Source organism: Rhodnius prolixus, unplaced genomic scaffold (genome assembly GCF_049639745.1).
Source record: "Rhodnius prolixus isolate KJV_2025 unplaced genomic scaffold, Rpr scaffold_9, whole genome shotgun sequence".
In the NCBI taxonomy this organism is placed as follows: domain Eukaryota; kingdom Metazoa; phylum Arthropoda; class Insecta; order Hemiptera; family Reduviidae; genus Rhodnius; species Rhodnius prolixus.
This window is the reverse complement of record NW_027411604.1, coordinates 16,526,452-16,547,642: the sequence shown is the minus strand read 5'-3', so window position 1 is coordinate 16,547,642 and position 21,191 is coordinate 16,526,452. Positions and strand designations below refer to the sequence as shown.

The window sequence follows — 21,191 nt, the reverse complement described above, 5'->3', positions numbered from 1 at the left end:
TTGTATTCAAATAAAACGAATATTTAACTAAAAATTATTTCCAATCGATGAATGTTTGTGAAATTGGTGATAGAGTGGGAGGGATACTGCAGTAAGTAAACCAATTAGGTAATACTAAATTTTGGCTCAGTGTTACTTTGACTGTCTCACGGTCATGTACACGGTTAAACTTACCCAATGAAGATAAGAATAAGAGTGTCCAGCGCTATGTTAAAGATTAAGCACACAGCTTTTTCTTTTCGTAAGATAATGAGATAATATTTTTAAAGCTTGATATACAAGTCCTAGTAAATAAATATTTCTTTATTTATGAGTAATTATCATTTTGCTTGAAGGGTTAGATTTTTTTTTATGGGAATAATTTCCTACCCATTTCCGTTTCTCTATCTTGGATCCTCTTGAAGCACATTAACTCCAGTCTTCCAGTGGTCAAGCTAGATAATGACTAAACAGCATTGCTTTAATTTTTATAATTGACTAGTCTATTTTTATGTTAATTTTTGTGTTACGTTGTTAATTTTATATTTATCAGTGCAATTGGAAATTAGGGATAGTACTCAATGTGTGTTAAAGAAATATAGTTTTGTTATTAACTGGGAAAGCTAACATTTAATGATATTTTTTAATAAATTGCGTGACAATGTTACTAATGCATAGGGTAAGTACAGAGACCGGAATCGGTGAACGAGTTGTTGGAATCGATTCCAACCCTGGAACTGATTCAAATCCAACGAGTCCAAAGACGGACTCGTTCTGCCCATCACTACTGTGCAGTACCCACTGCACTCCGTGAGCGTATGCAAAGCGCTCTATACTCTGTGGCGTGTGTGTGTATTGTGTAGCTGAACGTTTCAAACATCAATCGAAAGTCTTAACCAATAAGAACAATGTTGCCAACCTACAACCAAAAAGAATTAAGAGACAAAATTTCAAATTTCTAATGTAGAGAGGAAACAATAAATGTATTGAATATTTTGTATTATATTACTTTTCAAATAGTGAAAGAACTAAACAATTCTCAGAATTCTTGTGTTCTGCATGTTCTGCAAAAAAGGATGAAATCAGCTGTTGAAATAGAGATTTTTATACCATGTAATCTTCAAAAGATTTCGGCTTGAATCATATATCATTATTTTTTAACTGTGTTTAATAAATTCTTGTCTTGGCTAAAGCAGATGTAGCTATTTAAATTAAGTCGTTTATCTATTATCAGTAAAATACTTATTGGTCAGAAACACCGGCACATATTAAACCAGTGTTGAGTGTTTACACAGTGCCTGAAAGAACGTCAAAATAAGTTATCTATTTTATCGATTTGTATGGTTACAGTGATATAAAATTTCGGTGGGCTACTTTTCTAATAAATAATAGTGTGTGTATTGCATAGTTTGAATGATTCAGCAGTGAAAAATCCTGTAAATTTATAGATATCTATAGTTCACTTTTAAGTCGCCATTTTGTAGTTCTTAAAATTATAATTCAAAGTAATTATTTCAGAGTAAATTTACATATTTTAATCGACATTTGTGATAGCAGCAGCATATTAGAAGCCAACATTTTTACGTATGTTTGATTTTATGTATTACTGCTTTTTTGGTTGTGTGTTTTTTTTTTTCAAACAAAATACCAATGATTGGCATATCACAACCTAACCCTAAGATATGTTGCTCTTGCCGTGAATTTCAAAACTTTTAAGAATCTTTTTGTTTTTGCTCATTTGCAATTGTTTGGATTTTTAATAACATATTCTAGCGTAACTTTCTGTGCAGTTCTTTCCTTATAAATTATAAATGACCCCGTAATTATTTTATTGATTGTTGCAGCTCTTTATGAAATGAACCCATATGAATTGTCGCCTGCAGCAGGATATTATTGTATATACTTAAAAATTCAAGTAAAAAGCGTTTTAAAATTCTTATTTGAGTGTTGAATGAAAAGTCACAAGAACTGTTGAAGAAATGACAGTTTCAACTCGGGGGCAGACAGTCGAGCCTCCTGATGGGGAAAACAATATTGTTCCGGTAATGATTAAATTTTTAATACTTGTCGCATATGCTATTTTTATAAAAAACTTTAATGCTGTTAGTGATAAACTTTGTTTTATATGATTTTGAGAAGCTCTTCTCAATTAATTTGCATGCTGTGTTGATCTTATTGTTTCCCCTAATAAAATAATAGAAATACATACATTCAATCTAAAAGGAAACGCAATTTGCTTATCACGGCAGATAAAAGAATTTTTAATTTGTTTGGTTCTAGTTAGATTATTCTATTATGTTGTAGTCTATCTTTATTTTTCTTAATCGTTCTTGTTTTATCATGGAGTTTTAGTTCGCCCTAAAATCTTGCACATTTTTCAAAAAGAAAAATTTAAGTAGTTCATTTAAGACAAAATTATACACAGGAATTTATTAACTTTTAAAAGACTTTTTAATTTAATTAGACCAAAAGAATTTACCTGATGTTGTTTATTTCATTTTTGGCCAATACAAATTTTTAAATGGAAATATTACATTTGCACTGTAGAAAGGATAAATTTCATTGAATAGAAATTAAACTATTTTCGGCAAAGTTGAGTGAAAAGATATGCAACAAAACCAAGCACTGAAAACATATTTCGCAATCATGGTCCTTCCTAAAACAAGTACTTTGTTGCATACCCAAATTTGAGAAATTTATATCTTTCAACTGTTAATTAGTTTAATTAGAGTAAAAAATAAATAAATAAATTCTTTACAATAATTTTTTATTAAAATCGTTTTAATTCTATGTTAGATGGTTTTAGAGCACGGCTTTGCACGCTTTTCATATGTAATTACCATTAACTTTCCAAAGAATTGCTTCTTATATACGTAGCATATTTTTTAACTTATTTATTTGTAAACTGAATCCGTTTAATTTTCTCCCTAAATGCCATTTTTTCTTTCTGTAAGAAATGCACATTTAAATAAAAAAAAAAAAAAAAATGCATTCTTTGGAATGAAAGGGAAACAACTATTTTTTTTGTCTTTCAACTGCTTCGAATTAGGTGATTGTCACAAGCAATGTAATATTACTTTGTGTTATCAACTGCTTCTTTAGATTTGAAATAAAAATTGCTTTCTTACAGCATAGATTTTCAAAATTTTAATTTTTTACACGTTGCAAGTCTAAAAGTTACTTACATGTCACGTACCCATGTCTCGTGTCCATAATCCCAAGTAATTATCTGTTTTGTTTCTTTGTTTTATAATTGCGGCAATTTTTTTTGAAAGCGAAATGTAATGTACCTTACCGTTAAATTCACATAAGAGTTTTTAATCATCCGCTTTCACACTTTTAAATTTTAATACTAGAATTCTTTTTCCAGAAATAATATTTTCGAACTTGCACATCATTTTCTCTGAGATTACAAATTCAGATATTACTTATGTTCTAGCACTGTAAATATAAATATATATATAGACCTTTTGGCCATACTTTTGCGAGTAGCGCAGTATAGCCTGACTGTGTGGTAATAGCAGCCGATGATGAGGCTGTATCTTGCGAAGCTGAGCTTTTATGTGCTCATTTGTCAGGCCTTCAGTATGATATAAGGAACATGTCGCGGGTCCACAATCCTGCAACTTCTGCTGGTGTCCGTGGTCGGTAATTACGCGGAAGAAAGCATCACCTACGTTTCTTGAGAGATCTAGAGTCCTCTCTCTCTCTCTCTCTCCTCACTCACTCCACTCTCTCTAGCAGACTTCCATATTTTTTATTTTATTTTCTTGAAGAACTATCTACTTATTATTTTTATTATCCATTAAAGATCTACTGCGGATTTGGTTGGTAATAATTATGGGCCCTTTCAAGGCAGACTTTCAGCAAATTCATTTATTGTTTCTTTATCGCGGGCTGGAAGCCATTGTAAAATATTATTTTCACCGGATACCCAGATTTGGGCCAAAAGTGTTTTGCATATGTATTCTAAGGAAATATGAATTTATTTGATATTGTACCAGAAAATAAGCGCTTGAGAGTTAAAATAAAATAACAATATTCATATTCTCTGGCCGATCACTTCTTTTAAAGCCAATCTTATTATCCAGACGCTAAGTTTGTTTGCTTAGTAAGGCTTTACTAAGATTTTGGCTCTAGCCGTTTTGCTGTACATATCTGTACCGTCCTGAAAGTTATGTCCATGTTATAGCCCACTGAGAGCATCTCAATGTAAACATTTCAATGACCTGGACACAATTTACTTGATCTTTAAAAAGTAGTTTTCTCATCAACGGACAGTCTTCCTTCAACGAGCCAGGGAATGATGTTCTGCTTACTATATTCTTTTAAATTAATTCATTAATTCTCTTGTTAAGTTTTTTTACCCAAGTTCCAAATTTAAATTGCTTCTAGCTTGAGTTATCGATTTTGATCAGTGACATGTGAGAATGCAAACTGCGTGCTAAAAACATTGCACTAGAAGAACTGAAGAGTAAAGGTTTAAACTTTCACAATTCACTTACATTAACGTTAAAATTGTAAATGAAGCTCGAGCGCCAATGTCCTCAGATGTTGAAGGGGCTTAAAAATAAATAAAATGAAAAAGCGAGGATAGAATGGATTGTAACATTTTAAGAAGTAGTCGTATTACGATGGGAAATGTGGGGTTATCTCTGCCCTCTTATAGAGTACTTCTTACTAGGCTTACTGAAATAGACAAAGCCGATACTCTCAGTTGAAAATTAAAATCAATCAAAATTTATTATTCCAGTTACTTGAGTATTTGTTTGGTTTTTTTGTCGAAAAATCAAGGATTATACAATATGGAGAAACACATCACCCAACTGACTACACATCATATTTCTTTTGGATTTATTGAAAGAAATACTAACTTCTTTATTTGTTGTCATTTTTCCTCAAATTGAAATCATTTATTACTTAGGTTAGAGTAAATAAACTGTGAGCGTTTCAAACATATTACTTTGCTTCGACTGGATGGTGCAATATTTTTTTTTTGTATTTAATACAATTCAGTGCAAAGGAGTGTGTTGTCGTAGATAATATTCTCAGGTTTGAATTTAATTGCATATTCCATGAGCACAGCACAATGATTTTTATAACATAGAAATAGATTTTTAGCTTTAGCTCTAGTTGTATAACCAATTTTATTTTACTATCGCAAGAACTGCATGTTATTTATTTATTTATTGTTATTAATTTGACGACGTCCATGCTTTCTACACTAAAGAAATTTTGCGTCTTAAAAAACTCAAAATGTTTTATCCCTCCTAACTATTAACTCCTCCCATTAATTTATTTTTAAACAAGAGAAATAAATTTTTAGGAAGATACACAGAAATAAAAGATTGAGACCGAATAATTATTTCAAGTTGCCTGCTCCGGGTAAAAAGGGGAAAAAGTTGTCTGCTAGAAATACTGATTTTTTTTTTTTTCATTTACGTTTATTTTGATCTTCTTGTTCTGTTTCTGTTGTTGAACGGGCTAATTTAAAAAAAAAATTAAATCCATCAAATTACTGAAATAAGTGCTGTATTTTTTGTCGAAAATTTAAGGATATTGGGATCGCTAGGAGAACTGAGGAGAAAATACAAGTGTCGAATATGCTGTCGAATTTTTGTTTATGCTTATATAAGATTCAAACTATTTTTATTAGTTTTAAATATAGTATATAATAGGAGACAGTTTAAGCGCTTTTGAAAATAATAGTGAATCCATCGTTAGCGATAGGTAAATCAGTTTGTTGTTAAGATTTCTACTTCATTTTTGTTTCCATCTCGCACTACCCTTTCTGAGTGAGTGAAGATACAAATTATTCGCTAGGACAAGCTCTTTTCGGATGAAAAGTACCGTTAAAAGTAAGTTCAAAAGTAAACAAGACAGAGGATACACCAACTTAACAATAACCATGCAAAAATATCATATAGACAATAAGCCCTGAAGATGACCTCCCTAGATTGAAAGCTTGGCACAATAAATAATTAAATTGGCATTTAATTTTTTCATCCTATTGAAATAATAAATTAGTCACAAAAAATAATGAACATTAGTTAAAAGTAAGGTTACAAAACACAATGCTTTCTCTAAATATTATTGTTAGAAAATATAAAAATGCAGTGCCCGTTAGTTGAAACGCAATTGTAAAATATTAAACATTGCAAGATTATAAAGTAATTTCTGTTTATTTACTTCTAATCAGTGATTAATATGAGGATTTAACTTTTTTAAATATGATCACAATATATACATGATTTTATTTCATTTTTACTGGCTTCCAATTAATTGCCTATAACCAACCTTACTCATCAACTTTATACGTAAAATATGAAAAAGAATTTCTAGCATTAATACAAACTTAAAATGATTTAGCAACTACAAGATTTAGTAAATATAGACAAAAATAAATATATATTTGTGAACCTCTCAAATTATTTTATTGAATGTGTCTGCAGTCACCTATCGTGGTCTCCACACCTTGTTTCTAGTGTTTACTACTGAGAACCACACTAATTTTTCCTATAATTTTCGGTAACTATAGTTTTGGCACGATGATGAGAGATAATGAAATTCTTGCCTTAACATTTGTACTGAAAATAAGAATGAGAAAGACATTATGATCAAATCACCTATTTTTATACCTTATTCACGTTGTCAACGTATGTTTTAGGTTCAACCGGCTGGCCTACAAGTGGAACCTCAGAGTGCTCCAGATAATGATGCAGTTTCAGCACATATTTGTAATGATGCTAACTGTACTTGTCATGAGCCCGATTTTCCTCATGCAAAATTAGCAATACTCGATGAAAAAATTTCGAGTCCACGTTGGGTAGTTCCTGTATTGCCAGATCAGGAATTAGAAGCGTTAATGCAAGCGGCCATTGCTCTCTGTCGTACTGGTAAGTATTTCAATCATTTATTTAAAAAAGGTTTGAGCAAAAATTATTTAATTAATTATTATCATTATTTAAAGGTGATGATGTTAGATCGGAAGCGTGCCAACGGTTTTTCCGTGAAGGATTAACCGTTTCCTTTACGAAAATTCTCACGGACGAGGCTGTGAATTCATGGAAATTTAATATACATCAATGCATTTATCATAATTGTTTGAAACTTGTGGAGTTATGTGTAGTCAAATTAGCCGACGATTGGTTTCCGCTTTTAGAATTATTGGCAATGGTTTTTAATCCTAATAACAGGTAAGCTTTTTTTTTTCTTATTTCAACATTCTCATTATAATATTATTATAAGATTTCTAATATTATTTTGATTTTTAGGTTCCATACTTACAATTCGAATAAGGCGAGCGAATCGGTGCCAGTAAATTCTAAAATACCAGAAGAAGAAATATTTGCAAGACCTCCTGACCTGCGAACTCCACGTGGGTGGCTAGTTGATCTCATCAACAAGTATGTAAAAAATTTTTTTATTATTTTTGTTATATAAAGTTAACAAAATTATACAAAGAGATATTAAATTTTTTACAGGTTTGGAAGTCTAGGTGGCTTTCAGATTTTAGTAGAACGGTTTCAGACTGGTGATAATGTACCAGTACCTGTGGTACATGCTTTAATACGGCCTTTTGGTCTGTGTTATGAATTGCTCACAGTACATACAATAGAAAAATATCTTATGCCAATTGTAGTAAGTAGCTTAAAAAAATAGTATCAATGAAGTAATGATCAAAAAACCTTTTTCTTTATCTTTAATTGCTTGAACAAATGTCACACGTAATTTGGATTCGAAATTATAAGGAAATAATTAATAACAATAAAAAAGATTAAGCTCTTTCTCATTGTTAGCGCCCTTAAACCAATGTTTAATTTAAAAGTTTATGTAATCTATGTTAATAACCTATCTATTCTAATTCACACCACTAATTAAGTCACGTCTTATTTAATTGACAGTTAACATTCATCATTTTCATTAACTTAGCATAATGCACAGTTTAAATTACAGAGCAGTTATGCCGTTCAAATTCAATGTTAATTGCCGACTAACGTTCAAAAACTGTTCACTTATTTTATGTAAATTGACCAACATATTTTGTAAGGTTTTGGTGAAAAAGCGACTAATTCACAAACCAGTGAAGTGAACAGACTTTAGAAAAAATTTCCCTCAATGGTGAATTACAGTAGAAAAATAAATCCTTAAATTGATTCCAAATTGTAGGCTATCAAAAAAATAAAACGTACAACCTGGTCCATACCAGTTGTACTAAAAAATGCTTTTAATTATAGGTTTAATAAACTTCGAGGAACTAGATTTTGATTTTATGTCGGAGAGGAGTGTTATCATCCTTGAATCCTATGGGGCATCATTTTATAACCTCCTTAAATGTTACCCTCCATTTTGATGTCTTGAATTATTTTATTATATTTTTTTTTTAAAGGAAAGGGTCCCTAGTTTACTAGACAACCTAACCGATGAAGAGTTGAAGAAAGAAGCCAAGAATGAATCGAAAAATGATGCAATCTCTTCTATTATAAAATCAGCTAAGTTTTTAGTATCTCGTGTTTCTGGCCAAGAGGAAACAGTGAAACAATTGGAAATTTTTAGATTGAAAATGATATTAAGGTTAAATTCATTTACAATGTATTTAAAGTTTTTATTTAAAAAAAAAATGAAAAGAAACTCATAAATAATTATAATGCAGGTTATTACAAATATCATCGTTTAATGGTAAAATGAATGCACTTAATGAAGTGAATAAAGTGATAGCAGGAGTTTCTTATTATCCACATAGACATGCAACGAGCATGGATCCTGAAGGTGAATGGCTAACTCCAGAGCGAATGGCGGTAAGCTTAATTATTCAAAATTCTTGAGAGTAAATTAATACAAAATTAAAAGTAAACAATCTTTGGATTTGGAAGACAAAGAATTATTGAAACTATTATGTTTTGTATTTAGTTTTGAGTGTTTTTTTCATATTTATTTTTCAAATGTGAGAGTAAAAGTTGTTTTTTTTTTGAGAAAAGTTCTGTATGAATTAAGGGATACCTTTTACCAATATAATTAATTTTTAATTTCAGAAATGGATTAAAGAAAATGGTGTTCTACAAATAGTGCTTCGTGATTCATTACATCAACCACAGTATGTAGAAAAATTGGAAAAAATTTTAAGGTTTGTAATAAAAGAGAGATGTCTTTCATTAGAAGATTTAGATAGTCTTTGGGCAGCCCAGCATGGAAAACATGAAGCTATCGTAAAGAATGTTCATGATCTTCTTGCTAAACTAGCGTGGGATTTTTCACCTGAACAATTAGATCATCTTTTTGAATGTTTCCAGGTTTGCATCAAACTTTGGTTATCTATTTTTTTTTTTTGCAATTACTTTTAATGAATGTAATTCTCATTAAAGTTTAAGGATTTAAATGAGTGTACATAGTTAATGGTTTGAATGAAGTCTAGAGGAATTAAAAATGACGGAAAATACTAGCTAAACATAAGAAAAATTCTCTGTTTTTAAGAAACAGTCGCTTCTTTTTTTTCTACTTATATATAATCTACTTATATCAAAAAAACGCTCAAACACTCGAATAGGTTGGTTGATGACTAATGCACATACAATTTTATTGTTCGTAGATTAGATTCTTGAGCCATGTATCCCACTTTTTGCAAACGGAAGTGTTGGCAACACTGTTTCATATCATCCCATGATTCAAATTGCTCAGTTTATCTTGTCAGATTTGTTTCTTTATCATGAACAATTTTGCATGATGCAGAATCTGATACAAATGTATGATGTTCTTTTGTCCTGCATCATTTTTATTCGCCATTTTCAACCAATTAAACAATTGTTAAAATGTACACAAGGAAAAAACAGAATCAAGGTAGTGTAGATGGTTTGAGGTTAATATACTTTATTCCTATGGGAAAAAGTCAAAACTCATCCTCACTAGAAGTGATAGTTTGGTTTATTTCTTTGATGTTCGGTAAAACATTGCCAATTTGTCAATATGCCGTCCAATTGCCTTCTGTATCACAATAATGTCGTAGAATGCAGTAGCATGATACTAAACTTGTTACAACACCCCATTTAGACTTGGACGGATAATAATAAGACTGTTCTAACAGAATCACCAGTAAAGCTATGCAATTAAATAAATAACTCTTGCACTAATTAAATTATTAACAAGCGGTCGCGGGAAAGCTTTTAAAATGGAAAATTATCCCAACCGTTAACGTTTTCAACTTCTAGAACATAAAGATTCATTTATAAAATGTTACTCTGGTCATTGCTGAAAAAGAACTATATTATTTTCAAGTTTGCATTGCTCGTTGTATTATAAAATTTCGTTGACTTCGAATTTTAATGTGATCATTTAGGTAAGGATTAATTTTCTTTATGGCCAATAGGAAGGGTAATTTAAGCGGTTTATGTTAATCATTCTTAGTGTTTATCCCACATTTTTTTCTTGACAGTCAGTTGGGGTTCAGTTTTTATTTATTTTTTTATTTGTTCTTTATCTAAACTTCAGTGGTATTGAAAAACATTGCTAAATCATTTAAGATAAAAATTTCCTCCTATAATTTTTATTCAAAGCTTAAAACAATTAGCACTTTAATCATAAAATATGCAGCATGTGACAAGTACCAAGTAGCGCAGTAAAGCACTTGAACGGATGACATTTCAGTCGAGTTGGACGTCAGCTAACAAAAAACAGAGGGAGAAATTATTAGAATTAATAAGACGTCTTGCTGAAGATGATAAAGATGGTGTAATGGCACATAAAGTATTATCTCTTTTCTGGAACCTAGCCCATTCAGATGATGTAGTAACTGAAATTATGGACCAAGCCTTAAACGCTCATGTCAAAATATTAGATTACAGTTGCTCGCAGGTAAATTACTTTTTGGTATCCTTAATATAACTTCCAACAAAAGCAATCTATTTTGAAGTACTTCTTTAAAAATAAACAGCTCTTTAAAAAAAAAAAATTCAAGAAATAAGTTTTTCTGATTTCATATTGCCTGATTTGTATATTACATTTTTGATTATTGTCACAACAGGAAAGAGATGCTCAAAAAACCGAATGGTTGAACAGATGTGTTGAGGAATTAAAAAATAATGAGAAATGGGTGTTACCAGCCCTAAAACAAATAAGAGAAATAGCATGTTTATATGAACAACCACCTAACACAAATCAACGAACACATCAAATTTGTTACAGGTGTTATTTTTTTGGTGAAATTACTAAATAAAGTAGTTTAGTTTTCTTTTTTGTGTTTTATTATTTAAAAAAATTATTTAAGGGTTGGGTTTTCGCAACAACTACAGCGGTTGTTTGTAGCGTCGTCGTTTCTTATCATTGTAAGATTTTTTTATATTTTTTTTTCATTTCAGACAAGAAGTTATTAATAAGCTGCAAACAGATCATCAACTAGTAATTTTAGTAGCTAATAATTTAACAAATTACATGGAAAAAGTTCGAAGGATTGTAAAAGGTTAGTATAAACGCTTTTCTGAAAACGATTATCCGTCATGACCGGGACCGGACACGTGACGGATAGTCGAATAGACGGATAATGGGGGAAAAAAACAGGAAAATTTCCAGATTCTTTTGTTTAACATGTATAAAACTTTGTATTAACTGGTATACATATTTTATACGTTTATACACTTAAGCCTTAAAGGTCAGTTATCTTTCATTATTCAATTCATTCTATTGTGTTCTAAAATTCATGAATACAATGTCTGCGACATCTAATCGGTTTTGTGGGCGGTTTTGTTTGTGGTTGATGTTTTTAGGAAAAAATCCACAAACTGTCGTATGATGGACCACGAGTATGTACGTAAAAGACAAAGGAAAAAATCTCAAAAGTAAATATTCACACTCTGCGTTGAACGGGGTTGTGACCGTCACTAATCTTAAATAGAGCCTATTATGATAGGATTTGACTTGCGTCCGGGCCATATAAACTCATACATACTTATGCACCCGGTCTTTATTCCTATTGTTTCTATTTGTATATGTATTTGCTTTTACCGTATCAAATGGGGTAAACCCCAGATTTTTTTTTAAGACAAAAGGACTCTTTTTTTTTTAAGACAAAAGGACTCTTTTTTTAAGGCTAAAGGACTCTTTTTTTTAAGACAAAAGGACTCTTTTTTTAAGACAAAAGGACTCTTTTTTTTTAAGACAAAAGGACTCTTTTTTTTAAGACAAAAGGACTCTTTTTTTTAAGACAAAAGGACTCTTTAAAATTTTTGTACACTTAAAATAAATTTTTAAAAAGTTTTCTTTTTAAAATAATTTTTTGGTTTTTTTTTTAAAATTTTTAAATACTGAGGACAGTGACGGTTAATTGGAATAAACGGATAAAAGGGTGACGGATAACCGAGACTCCACTGTAGTTCATTTTATTTTACAAAAAATTATATGTATAACATACCCGTTATTGTCTCCTGCTGCAATATGCAATTAAAGTTTTGCTGCAATGTTATTGGTCCTTAAGTTTGACGTTCATTAAAAAAATAAAAATAAATTAGCGAGGCATTTTATGGAACTAGATTATAACCTTAATAATCAAACTTATTCTAAACTTATTCTTATGTTAAATAAAGTTTGATCCTTTTTTTAATTGATTTCTTTTCTAAGGTCATTTTATCTTTGTAAAGAGCTCAAAAAAATTTCTAGAAACCACAAACTTGGTATCTCTTTTTGTGCTGCAGTTACTTCCTATAAGGTTCAGCTAACATTTGTCAACAAATTGTCACCATTTACTTTTGCGATTTTTCAGTTTTCACGATTTTCAATTTTAATAAAGATATATTTTCTATTAATTTTGCACGCACTCACTTTAATGTCTATCTCTTGGATACTTGTAATCTAGGCAAATTGTTTTGAGAGGTTCTCAGCTACATTTGAAGCATTACTATTTTAGGTAATCGGTGTTTCGGTAGTGTGACAGAATAAATGTCTAATCCACGGCTTTTTCTCTATAGCTGTAAAACTATCATTTTATTTGAAACAAAGTTCTGGGTGTTTTGGGGAGATTTGAATGTTAAGGTTTCATTTTATAACGGAGTGAAGATAGAGCACGCTACCTGAGTGTTAACCAGAATTATCATAGAAGGGTTTTAAAGTTCTAAACAGATAATTTGTTTCGTTCGCTGTGCTTCTTAAAAATGTTCTTTAAACTATTGTATTTACATATTTAAATTAATTATTTATACCTAAATATAATCTAGAAAAAGGAATTTCAAGGAAAAAAAGGACTTTGCCGTTTAAAACTGCGATCTTAGAAAAAGTATAATTTGATTTCTAATGAATAATTTGCTTAACGTTTAAGTTTCAATTCTAGTCTGAAACTGCAAAACTGACGTTTACCATACAAATAAACATATCGTTCAAAAAGAAAACACATTTAATTTAATTAAATATTGTTGTTATTGTGCACAGATAATCCTGTATTGGATCCCAGCCAATATATGCCAGATGGAAGATATAATCATATAGTTCAAGTTCAAGAGCGACTAAATTTTTTAAGGTTTTTGTTGAAGGTAATTAATTTAGTTATCAAATTCTATTTCCTTCATGCTTTTGGTTCTTTGTTTACATCAAGATTCTAGGTTATAATGGGTTTTTAAGAGTTTTTTCTTTTGTACGTATGTACATTTTGTTTTGTTTTTGTTTTCAGGATGGTCAGTTATGGTTATGTGCAGAGCAGGCAAAACAAATTTGGAAATGTTTAGCAGAGGGTGCTGTATTTACATCCGATAGAGAAGCATGCTTTAAATGGTTTTCGAAATTAATGGGCGAAGAACCAGATCTAGATCCTGCAGTTATTAAAGATTTTTTCCAAAATAATGTTTTGCAATTGGATCCATCTTTGTTAACAGAAAGTGGCATGAAGTGAGTTTTTTTTTTTTTTAGAAAAGCCTTAAATAATATAATGCAAGGAGAATACAATTTTTATTTTTATTGTTTACTTTCTTGTATTAGCTAAGGAAAGTATTGAAATCATTATATATCTTCGATTTCAATTTTTCACTAGAAATACCCGTTTTAAGTAGTCCCCAGATTCAGAAAAAAGGTTTTTCTGAAATTAATCAGAGAGAGAATAAAGCACCAAAAAAACTAAATTACAGAAAACTTAAACTTTATAACTGGTCAAATTAACTGCAATCTTCACTTGATAGATAAATATATAAGTAATTAAACTTCAAGAGAAATTTTTTTTGTTGACAAATCGATCAAGGGAATCTTCCTTTTAAGCAGCCATTTCAATAAATTGTAAGAATCTGAGTGATTTATATTATATAATGAAGTTTAATTTCTTGATAATGTTTCGAGTTTTGTACAAAATTCTAAACGAACCGGAAATGCCATATTAAATTTTATTTTTCATTATTTTGAGTATTTTTTTTTGTTTTGAAAACGCCTCCTAAATTTCTCAAATTTTGTATTTAGATCAAAAATTTATTTTACTGATTTTTCCTGACAATTGTAAGAGATAGTCATGTGAGTTCTCACACTACAGTTTTTTTGAAAATTATTTACCAATCTTTTCGAAATAGAACATTAAAACTGAAAGATTTGATTTCTATCTTTTACATCATATATAATTTTACTTTCAGGTGCTTTGAGAGATTTTTTAAAGCAGTAAATTCAAAAGAAGGCAAGCTTAAAGTAAAAAAACGTATGTTCCTAATGGATGACGTGGATTTAATTGGGAATGAATACGTTTGGCGAGTAAGTATTTTTAGTATTACGGTCTTAAGTCTTGTATTTATTGAGATACATTTAATGAGATTTCAAATATGTACAGGTTGTAACATCTAGTGGAGACGAAATGGCTGCTAGAGCTATACAATTATTGAAAGAAGTAACCACAAATTTAGGCCCAAGACTTCAAGCAGCTTGTGTTCAATTTCATCAAACATATATTAGTGAATGTTTAGACAGGCTAAGGGCACATTATGATACTGTTAATGTGCTTAGAAATGGTACACCCAATCTACCTAGGGTTCATTTGGAATGTGTTAAAATGTGTAGAGTTTTGAAGGTACTCAAAGAGTATATTAGCGAATATGATGGTGAATTTGCAGGGGAACGTAAATTTTTACCATTATACAGGTAAAATATTAAATGTTTAAAATTTTGTTTAACTTAAAAATATCATTTTGTTTTTTAATTTCAATTGTTGAGGTTATTAAATCTTACCGTGGAACTTGTGCAGGATTTTGGGAAATAAGTGCTTGCTAAGCAAAAGAAAGCAAATGTATTTAGGTCACTTACATGGCGAAAAACATTACATTTCTTCTCTATATATTATTTATGTTCGAAAGCGCGTGTTTTAGAGAGAAAAAAATAGCTCAAAAATGAAAAAATGAAGAAAACTAAAACATGATTATACTAATCCTAAGACTTGAAACTTAAATTTGCCCAGAACTTTATTTTATGGATTAGTTGAGACTGTTTTAAAAATTATTCATATTTGATTAAAAATTACTGTTTCCAACTTGAGGTCTATGTAGTTGCGGCCCAGTGTTGCAACTTGCCTGCTGCAAAGGTAGGTTTGCCTAATACCAGTTATACATTAGATTTTTTTTTTTACCACTCCCACGGACATCGTTAATGGTTCAGACACTGGTAAGCATTGAGTGATTTGCGTTTTGGGTGCAAGGTGATTTCCGAAATTCCTAATCTTTAAACCTTTATTAAGTCCGACCGAATGCAGATTTTCATCCATTTTCGATTTTATTATTATTCATGTTTATTTTACTTTATTATTATTATTATTATTTTTATTTTGGAAGCAAAATTGAATATATTGATTTTACAAGCTTTTGTAGGAAAAATCTTTGAAACCTTTGGTACTATAACTTAACACAATTGTATTATATTTTACAATCATTTTTTGGACGATTGGATTTTTTATTTATTTATTTTATTTTAGGGCCTACCGAGGAAAACAGGTCACATTAATAGTAAGATTTTCTCAACCAGGTCGGGTATTAGATGATATAGAAATACAAACACATGGCAACGAAACTGTTGGAGTGGCTAGAAGATTTATTTTACGTCGACTTAAAGCAGGAGCTACACAACATGTTAAATTAGATCTCTATTTTAATGGTGAATTATTAGATCCATCAGAAGATAGGCGTTTACTTGGTGAACTGCATTTTTCAGATAAAATTGTAAACTTCCACATTTTCTTATAGCTTTTTATAAAGTACTTAATTTTAAAATGTATTTAAACAATTCAATTTTTTTTGGTTTAGTTATTGACCGGAAAATGGAGCCAGGCAAACACGAATATGGGTAGTTCGCCTGATAGTTCATCAGATAGCAGTACCAGTTCTCCACAGCATCCCTATGATACACCAAATATTGAAGCTGAAAATAGCCTACCTGGAGTGGTAAGTTTTTAAAGAAAGCTGCTTATAATAATTATTTTAAAATAAAATTAATAAAATTTTAATTATCATGCCATTAAATTTTTACAGCTATTATCACAACAACCGAAGACTACTTCAAGCCTTCTCCGTGTATGCGATCTTGCATCATCTTTAGGAAATACTGCTCTGGCCCAAGTGGCATATTCTGTATTAAATCTTTGCCCACCAGACATACATACGTGGAATACGTTACAACAGTTGTTTCAGGAAGGAGATGATACAGTCGTTTCGCCAAATATTCATACAACTGTTATACTATCACTGGAATCTATATTGTACAATTCTCCTTCCCCTCAAGTACTGTACAATTTAGAGGTAATTTTTCTATTTCCTACAATTTTTTAAAAGTTATTCTCAGTATCGCAAAATAGGACAAGCTGCTGACTTTCTTATTTTTGCCGTAATAATATAATTATTAAGAGATTGTTTAATGTACTATAGTTTTTTATGTATGGAGTTCGTCTAGTGGAGTGTAGACCTCAACAATCTTATATGAAAGTCGTCTCACGTTACTTAAATTTAAAAGCTGTGTAAAAGAATATTATCAAGCAATTCTTTTAGTGCCTGAGAATTTCGCAATAGCAGAAATGTTATTTATTTCTTCTATTGCTTTCTTTTAACAGGTTGTTTTTCAATAAAACACCTTTGTTTGTTTTCTACCAAGTTCTAAAAGGTTTTTCAAGTTTGTCATGGTTTACCAAGTTGTTATCAGTTTTAAAGGCTGCACTGAATACACTTAGGTTCGATTATTATTAATATTCGCCAGTCAGGAGCAAAACGCTACACAAATCCGAATTTCCTATAGGGGCCACCATTGCACCCTGTATGAAAATCCAGTCCCTTAGTATAAAATAAGCTACTGCACTGGCTCCCTGACATCCTAAGCAATCCGTCTTAAAGATGGACGAAAATTTCCTCCTCTGTCTCACAAATTCTACAGAAAAGGTATGAGCACCATTTTGTAGAGGAATGTCCTTAAATCACAACGTCTAGTAGGGGAAACAACCAGGTGCTTGAGAGAGTGGTCATTATCCATGTTAACTACTTCCCAGTTCAATTTTTTAGACTTGACAGTTCACAAGGCTCATCCAAATGGATGAATGCAACGAGGTGTCCAAAAAAATACAGTTCATAAAATTTAGGTTCAATGTTTTTTCATTTGTTTTATGTTCATAAAATGTCAATGTAGAACTCTCATTAAGTTCAATTCATAATCTTGAATATTCCAAGGCATTTATTTTATATTTATATTACATCACTCTACGTTGTTCATTTATAATTATTATTATTATTATTATTAATTTTGTCTATCTTCATATTTTAAAGAAGCAACTATTTTAGGTCTTGTACGCATTGTTAATGCCAGCAGTGGATCCCCTCTCTGAAAAAGCTTTTGAAATGCAATTCAGTTTTTTTAAAAGTAGTCATTCTTCCGTTCTACTTGATATTCTCACAAAAAATAATTTTATGCCTACAGCTGACCTTACGGGTAAAAGGTAAGTTTCATTTTTATTATATCTCACTATGTGTAGTTGTTCGCAATAATGCGAGTGATTTTAATTTTTTTGTTTTAATGTCTTTTCAGGCACGCTTACTTAACAGTTTTAAAAATATGTAAATTAATGTTATGTATAATCGGACACATTTTATACATGAATGCGGAGGATAATAGCCAGCAAGGCTCTAATCAGAACAGTGCAGCGTTACTTAAGCAGGCATTGTGCAATATTCCTAGTCCTGTTTCTGAAATTGTTATCAGGAATATTTCTTCAAAAGTAGCCCAAGCATATATTGAAAAGGTATTTTTTTGTTATAAATATATTAGTTCTTCCATTTATATGTTTAGTAAACAATATAATGTTTATTTACTTCATCCCAACTGCGTAAACATCGTACTAGTGGAATGCTTCCCAGTTTGTGGACAATCCGTCAGGTTACTTTGTTATTTGGTTAGTTTATAATGAGATCCCCACCATTAGCTGCTGAATATCGTTGTTGTTTGCACTCCGAATTAAAAAGCAAAGTTGAGAACGAAAATCACAGATCTGGACTTAATTATAGGCGGACCTAAATTATTCTGAAGATAACTCCATTCCTATTGAAAGTTTCGAATCCATTTTCACCACAAAGCAAGCTATAGTTAATTAAATGTGGTACTTCTTTCATGCCCAAAAGGTGCCTGGTATAAATCCCGTATCTTAATTCAACAATACCCAGGAAAGGATCGCTTTTATAACAAATGCAACCAATCAAATGACATGCCAAATGCCTTGCCCATTCTTAAAATGTGAAGCCAAATGATATTCTTGTATTATTTCCAGATATATTATTTATTGCAATTATTTGTGTATTCTAGTATGGTGTACAAAACAAATGGAGTAGTTGGTCTCCATCTCATGAGATGATACATGCTCTAATGCAGTTTGCGTGGACTTCGGCTTGTGGAGATCTGTCTCTTCTATCAGTAAATAAAGCTATCCTTCAAGAACCCATCCATCAAGCCTGTTCTAATACATCTGATATCTTAGGTAACTTTATTTCAAGATTTATTTCAGTTTGATTGGGTATATGTAAAAAAAACTTATTCCTAACTAAACAATTTCCATGGACCTTTAAAAACCTATCCACTTACTCTTTCCGTAACATGACTTTATAACAATCTTTAAACCATGTAAAGCAGTGGTGGGCAACCTTTAAGTGTGCTCATTAGATTTCTTTCTAAAATAGTTCCATTAGAATGCATTTTGTAATTTAAAGTAATTAAATTCTAGTAGCTTGGTAAAAATTCTAGTTTACTTCAAAACTTAACTTTACACAGGTAGGTAATAGGAATCGTGAGGGTGTTCATATTAGATGTTGGATATTAAATTGGAAATAAAGTTAATACTCATGGTCAGTTAGGCCGAAAATTGCCGACAAAAACAATCGCATTAGGCTTGTTAGAGAAATATGATGTTAAAAAATGACGGCCCTATTTCTAACCAATGGGTTAGAAATCCAGTAATTCCTGGAATTTACCTCTTTTTTCAGCTAATTTGCAGGCTCTAACCCATCAGGCCTTGATGGCATAGGTTTGGACTGACTTCACTACTCTGTAGTGAGTTTATCCACTATATCTCGGGAACGGATGATCGTACAATATTCAAATTTGATATTTCCTTCAAGTGCCACCAGCGGAAGTGATAATAAATTTTTGGTCAAAATAGGGCCACCGGAAGTACTACTTTACTGAATAGATTTTCACTTTTTTAAAACTTTTTTTCAAAAAACCGCATCTTGGATTTTCTTGAAACTTGATATAATTATTGCTCACAAATAGTTCTACAACTTTTATAAGAAACTTTTTTCTTAATTACTTCGAATAAGGGCACTTTTGGGGGAGGGGGTAGTTAGGCAGTCCGGTAGCATGCCAGTCCACAGTAATATATGTTATTGGCTTACTCTTTAAGGTGGGTTACTCTTTACTGTACAAATATTTTAAATATACAAATGGCCAGCAAAAGGGACTGTGACATCTAATAAATTCTAAACATAATTAATGAAAATTTAATGCAGTGAAATTACTTAAATTTATCAATGAATACTAATGAAATAATGGTTACTTGCTGATTTGTGCACGTTTTGTTCGTTTAATCAATCCTTATGCATAACTTTTTAAACTGTGAAATTTTTGATGTTAATCAATCTACTAAATATTAATTGTAAATGACATTTTATTACTTAATTCTGTTTTATCTTTTATTTTTAGTTTGTAAAGAAGCATTGGAAGTTTTAACAATGACATTAGTATTAAATCCTACAGCATTAGAAGATTTATTGGAAGACAAAAAATGGACAAATTTTATCATAGATTTAGTTCTTCTTTGTAATAACAGGTAAAATTTTATTGCTCTTAAAATTGGTTGAAATACTAATTGGTTTTACATTTTATTACTTTTCATTTCATTTTGTAGAACTGTAAGAATGGTGGCAGCGGAACAATTTCTTTTAATGGTAACTTTAGGAAATTCACAGAAACCTTTACATTTCTCCATCACGTTATTATTTTCTGTTCTACACACTCTTGTAAGGGATTATGCTAAAAATTCTCATGAATATTTCCAGGTAACAAATTCAATTTTTTATAACCTAAGTATAACAATAATAAAAATTTTCCAGGGTGAATTCTTAATCTTAGCGAGACTCTACAAATTTTATTTATGTAAATGAAAGAAAATAAAAATTATTTTCATCTTCAAATTATTAACAGTTTTTTTCTATTAATGAATTGCATCAGAACCAATAATACGAGAAAGTATATTTTTGTGTGATTAATAATTAGTTTCGTGAAATGGAACCATTTGTTATGTTTTCATCATGTACCAAAAGAGTTTTCTGTTTAATGATTTTTTTTTTAAATTAAACCTTATATTTAACAACGGCCAAAAATTTTATTACTGTAAATTTGGCCACTATGTTTCGCTTTAAAAGTTGATAAGAATGTAGAAACACAAATTTTTCTTTCTCCAAAAATTAATAGCAATTTATCTTTTTTTTTTAAATTACTAATTGAATGGCAATTAGGGAAGAATAAATTATCGAATTTTTGTGTAGTTGAATGACCAAAACAAAGCAAAAAATAAAAATTAAAACCTTCTCTTAATTCTGTTGTTTATTTGCAGTTGTTATGCCGGCTTATTAATTTCTCCTGCATGTACAATTGTCCACTTCCTTCAGCAGAAACACTACTTTACAATGAAATAAAATGGCTTAAACTCGTTAAGGTAATTTTTTTTTTTCAAATTTCCATTAAGATGAATT

At 30.5% G+C, this 21,191-nt stretch overlaps 1 protein-coding gene and 1 long non-coding RNA gene across 7 annotated transcripts in view; one reads left to right on the top strand and one right to left on the bottom strand.

Annotated features, from left to right (window-relative positions):
* Positions 1 to 776: 776 nt before the first annotated feature.
* Positions 777 to 2,223, bottom strand: LOC141454552 (uncharacterized). Its single transcript, XR_012458786.1, has 3 exons — positions 2,189 to 2,223; positions 989 to 1,043; positions 777 to 898 (listed from the first exon to the last, which is right to left on the bottom strand). It is a non-coding gene; the product is annotated as an uncharacterized lncRNA (long non-coding RNA).
* The window catches only part of faf (ubiquitin carboxyl-terminal hydrolase-like faf), a 41,053-nt gene continuing 20,974 nt past the window's right edge, over positions 1,113 to 21,191 (top strand). For 2 of the 6 annotated variants that reach the window (XM_074128909.1, XM_074128905.1), the window contains exons 1-25: positions 1,113 to 1,563; positions 1,824 to 2,021; positions 6,647 to 6,875; positions 6,950 to 7,175; positions 7,254 to 7,385; positions 7,464 to 7,620; positions 8,369 to 8,553; positions 8,633 to 8,777; positions 9,012 to 9,269; positions 10,618 to 10,824; positions 10,994 to 11,154; positions 11,328 to 11,428; positions 13,387 to 13,487; positions 13,625 to 13,839; positions 14,565 to 14,679; positions 14,756 to 15,063; positions 15,887 to 16,130; positions 16,215 to 16,352; positions 16,440 to 16,706; positions 17,733 to 17,887; positions 17,977 to 18,190; positions 18,748 to 18,919; positions 20,140 to 20,266; positions 20,345 to 20,495; positions 21,053 to 21,154. In XM_074128909.1, coding sequence (XP_073985010.1) covers positions 1,959 to 2,021; positions 6,647 to 6,875; positions 6,950 to 7,175; positions 7,254 to 7,385; positions 7,464 to 7,620; positions 8,369 to 8,553; positions 8,633 to 8,777; positions 9,012 to 9,269; positions 10,618 to 10,824; positions 10,994 to 11,154; positions 11,328 to 11,428; positions 13,387 to 13,487; positions 13,625 to 13,839; positions 14,565 to 14,679; positions 14,756 to 15,063; positions 15,887 to 16,130; positions 16,215 to 16,352; positions 16,440 to 16,706; positions 17,733 to 17,887; positions 17,977 to 18,190; positions 18,748 to 18,919; positions 20,140 to 20,266; positions 20,345 to 20,495; positions 21,053 to 21,154 — 4,173 coding nt within the window. In that variant the 5' untranslated portion in view covers positions 1,113 to 1,563; positions 1,824 to 1,958. Of the gene's footprint in view, positions 1,564 to 1,823; positions 2,022 to 6,646; positions 6,876 to 6,949; positions 7,176 to 7,253; positions 7,386 to 7,463; positions 7,621 to 8,368; positions 8,554 to 8,632; positions 8,778 to 9,011; positions 9,270 to 10,563; positions 10,825 to 10,993; positions 11,155 to 11,327; positions 11,429 to 13,386; positions 13,488 to 13,624; positions 13,840 to 14,564; positions 14,680 to 14,755; positions 15,064 to 15,886; positions 16,131 to 16,214; positions 16,353 to 16,439; positions 16,707 to 17,732; positions 17,888 to 17,976; positions 18,191 to 18,747; positions 18,920 to 20,139; positions 20,267 to 20,344; positions 20,496 to 21,052; positions 21,155 to 21,191 lie in introns of those variants that run through there. The other 4 variants (XM_074128907.1, XM_074128906.1, XM_074128908.1 and 1 more) reach the window with 4 other exon arrangements.